We start from the raw sequence: 4,675 nt of genomic DNA on the forward strand, positions 1-4,675 counted from the left end.
TCTTATTTGACCCCCTAGCCCCTGTGTAGTTCCGTCTCTGGTTAGATCAGATGTAATTCTATAGCAAGTGTGGGCAGCGGCAAGCCCACGGAGCGGCTGAAATCCTGATCGGTAAAATGACGATAGAATTGTCGGTAAAATTTGGATTGTCTAGCCACTCCAAGGCATATATATTAATATGCATTGCACGGTCCAAAACGCGGTTGTAGTTATTATTATTAAAACACCAAAAACACTCCTAAAACAACTCTAAACAAAATCTTAATTATTTAATTATCTGATGTTAATAGTTAAGGGCTTGTTTGGGACCCAAGGAAAGAAATTCAAGTAGCCGGCAAAGCCAAGATGACGACCAAGCCTCCTTAATTGCCGGCCCCAAACAGTCCCTACACTTCTTGATTTCATCTCAATTTTTTTTTTCTTTTTCTATCATATCATTAATCTCAAAATCCTATATTTTATTGCATATATATATATATATAAATATCCTCATCATCTTCTTCTTATTCTTCTTCCTTATTACCATAATGGATACACACGATATCAATGGTGCTCTTAACACTCCTACAATAATTACAACAACCTTAGACTCTGATACCATGAAAGGAAAAAAACTCGTCCTCGATGACTTCCACTTGTTGAAGAAATTAGGAAGTGGTGATATCGGGACCGTGTACCTTGTGGAGCCCAAAGGGTCGACGAGTGGATGTTTGTTTGCGGCGAAAGTGATGGATAAAGAGGAGTTGGCCTCTCGGAATAAGGAGGGTCGAGCGAGGATAGAGAGGGAAATACTCGAAATGTTGGATCACCCTTTTTTGCCGTCGCTCTATGCTATTTTGGATTGTCCGAGGTGGTCTTGTTTGCTAACGGAGTTTTGCCCCGGTGGCGACCTTCACATCCTCCGCCAATGCCAGCCGGAGAAAAGGTTTCAAGAAGATGCCGTCCGGTGAGTAGTTTATATATATATATATATATATGATACAAGATCGATTATTTTAGTAGAAAATATTTTCAATAAATGGAATGAATTGGGTGACTCTAAATTCCAAACATAAATTTTAATGAGTGTACGTATTTGCAATTAAAATATGTTATCTCCGTCTGACTCTAAGAGTCTCATTTAATTTTTTGGTGTTGATCTTTAAATGTTAATTATTATATCAAAACGTAGTACAAATTAAGAAAAAATTTTAAAAATACTTCTATTAATGTTTTATAATACTAATAAAAAAATATTTGTAAAATAAATTATATAAATAAAAGAATATTTTTAATGTTGAGTATAACGATGAGTAGATGTGAAGGGTGAAGGAGAGTAGTATTTTAATTTTTTAATTTGATTGAATTCTTATTTTTTAGGAAATAAAATAAATGATGAGTGTATTAACTATATATATATGTATATATATATTACATGAGAACTAATATACAAATAAAAAAATCTTAATTTACTTTTATGACAATTTACAAATGGTTCGAATGCCTTTGGTTGGGATTTAAAATAAAAAAATAGCATTATTTATACGTACTATTTTTAATAAAATTATATTATTTTTTTTAAGAAATATTTTATGACAATACTATTTAAATAAAAACTCAAATAAATTTCAAATCACAGCTAAACAAACACATTAATGTTTTTTTTTTTTTTTTTTGAATATATATTTTAAAATTTGTTACATATATGTAGATTTTACTGGAAGATGTAATATATATACATATAACCATATTTTTATTTTACTAAAGAAAAAATATTTCATTAATTAGATCATTTTTATTTTTTATTTTTATTAAAATGTGATTTTTTTTTTTTTAATTTAATTTAATTTTATTTTATTTTTATTTTTTTTCCGTTGTGGGTTAATGTTTGTTTATCTTTGCTTATAACTTATCATGATGACATTTTCTAATAATTTTGTACTCTGTCATATAATTAATTTGATTAAGGTTCAAAACATTTAAAAGTGTGTGTATTTATGTGTATGTATATATATATATATATTAGACTTGAGATATATAATTAAATTGAATTGAACATTTTTAAATTTTAATTGTTTTCTTTTTTTCGATATTTTTTCTCACAAGAATCTGGCCTCATGCCTCCATGAAAACTACAACTTTATCAATGAAATAAGTTTCGTAAATTAATATACATAAACGTATTAAAAGTCATTGAAAATCAAAATTGGGAGTTTCCATGCTATTAAAATTTCTTTTATTGAATTCTTTTATACTGTTTTTCTTTAAATATGTATATTAAAATAAATAAATAAAAGATAGTATTATAATATTTGAATATGTGCTTGATATTGTGACAAATGCTCAAAAGTAGAATAGCTGAGAGTTTGTTTCTTTTATTGGGGTCTCTTTCAACACAATGGCCCCATCTAAATTACAAACTTTGTTTAAGTAGGGTTTCAAATATGTTACATCATCTTAAGAATGTCTAAAAAGGACAAAATCTCAATACATAATTGAAGCTAAAAACTAATTTTACAAAGATTCCTTTCTCAATGTGATGTGTTGATTAGGTTCTATGCATCTCAAGTGGTAGCTGCCCTTGAATACCTACACATGTTGGGTATAATATATCGCGATCTAAAGCCCGAGAATGTTCTTGTGAGATCCGACGGTCACATAATGCTGACCGATTTTGATCTTTCCTTAATATGCACCAACTCGTCATCGACAGCCCAACTCATCTACGACGACAAGACTCATTGCTCCGACAATGGTAATAATAGAGACTTAAGAAGATCATTCATCTCATCATGTATTAGATCCAATTGTGACTCGCCAAGCATCTCATGCTTTCGCTTTGGATGGCATAAGGGAAAGAAGAAGAAAAATACGACAGAAATTAGTGGATACAATGGGACCCTAAAAATTGTAGCCGAGCCTATAAATGCTCGATCAATGTCATTTGTTGGGACCCATGAATACTTGGCTCCCGAGATTGTTGAGGGAGACGGACATGGAAATGGCGTGGATTGGTGGACACTTGGCGTGTTCATATACGAGCTTTTCTACGGGGTGACGCCCTTTAAGGGAGTCGATAATGAGTGCACTCTAGCCAATATTGTAGCTCGAGGGGTCGAATTTCCCGATGAGCCAATGGTTGCACCAAATGCAAAAGATCTAATGAGGCAATTGTTGAAGAAAGATCCAAAGGAGAGAATGGGTTGCACAATGGGAGCAAGTGCAATCAAGCCTCACTCATTCTTCCATGGAGTGAATTGGTCACTATTGAGGTGCACAAAACCACCATATGTCCCTATGGACATTGTCTCATCTATTGATCAATGTCATGCCAATGCCAATATTAATATAGATTACTATTGAAGTTTAGGGTTTCATTAATTTATTCTTCTACTTTCTTCTGGTCTTTGTATGGAGAAAATTACGATATAGCTTTGTTTAGATATAGGTTTTTGGAAGTTTAGAAGTTAGAAAAAAAATAAAAAGTTAGTATTTGATTTGATGTTTTGCGAGAGAAAAAATGTATTTGATGTGATATTTTTTGAAAAATGAATAGCGTCAAATTAGTAAACGTGTGCTCTATAAACAAAGCAAATTCTTTTCATAGTTAATATTGGAATGTATTGAATTATTTATTTATTCTTCTTTGTTAATATAAGGGTTAATATACATGTTGTTGGGGCATAAAAATTTATCACCACTATACCTATCAAAATTCAGTAATTTGAAGACATTATTTCATATATTTGTATTAAATATGTTGTATAATTGTGATCAATATATTAATAAATAGACACTTTGAAAATGAATGTTATTATTCAACAATGATAATATGTTTACATACGATCCCTATATAATCTATAGACAACATATTAAACTATAAAGTTATACAACTTGTAATAATACTAATATTTATTATTGGACAATAATAGAGTCTAATCTTGAGTTGACATTTTATATGTAGGAATTCAATGTATTTCTTAACAACCTTTCATATCATGTATGCATAAACAAAATTAAATTGTTTTCAACCTAGTCAATTTATATAATAACATATTATTTTTATTAAAATAGTGTATCTTATATATAAATTCAGCCTATAGATTTTGTTGTTTTTGCAAATGAGCATATCACTCAAAGCTTGCCTAATGTATGTTTAATTAGTTGGGATCCATCTCTATGTTGTTATATCAAGTTAGAAAACAAGAAAAAAAAAAAAAATCAACAATAATATATACAATAGTGTGTAATAATAACAATAATAAGAATGGTAGTATTACAGGTGTGCGGTCCAATTATCGCGCTGATTTGGGTCAAATTAATATGATGTTGATTTGATCAAATTAGTAAATATATATATATATAAAGTAATAAATATTAATATGATATATAACATTTTAATTGTACATTATATAATTATATGAAGTAAACTATATTTTAATTTTAGCAAAATATATTATGATTTTAGCACAATAGTAATTTAACCAAATCATCAAAGATTAAAGAAAGTAACAAATGTTAATATAATATTATTGGACCAAGATCCCAAAGCTACTCGCCAAACAACAAGACTCCAAATGATAAGACTCCAGAAGATCGGGCTTCAAAGAAAGCGACTCTAGGAAATAAGGCTTCCGATGAAGAAGCTCGGAGATGAAGATAGCATCGGAGCCCCAAACCATGAAGCCATCCAACA

At 29.9% G+C, this 4,675-nt stretch overlaps 1 protein-coding gene across 1 annotated transcript; it reads left to right on the top strand.

Moving 5' to 3' along the window:
- The first annotated feature begins 529 nt into the window (after window positions 1-529).
- LOC127259917 (serine/threonine-protein kinase D6PK-like) lies at window positions 530-3,531 on the top strand. The gene is made up of 2 exons (XM_051287535.1): window positions 530-946; window positions 2,532-3,531. The coding sequence occupies exons 1-2, from the start codon at window positions 600-602 to the stop codon at window positions 3,340-3,342; spliced, it is 1,158 nt and encodes a 385-aa protein (XP_051143492.1). The 5' UTR covers window positions 530-599; the 3' UTR covers window positions 3,343-3,531.
- Window positions 3,532-4,675: the final 1,144 nt, after the last annotated feature.

The sequence above is a fragment of the Andrographis paniculata genome, unplaced genomic scaffold, assembly GCF_009805555.1.
Source record: "Andrographis paniculata isolate CXL003 unplaced genomic scaffold, ASM980555v1 Contig60END, whole genome shotgun sequence".
NCBI classification, from domain to species: Eukaryota; Viridiplantae; Streptophyta; class Magnoliopsida; order Lamiales; family Acanthaceae; genus Andrographis; species Andrographis paniculata.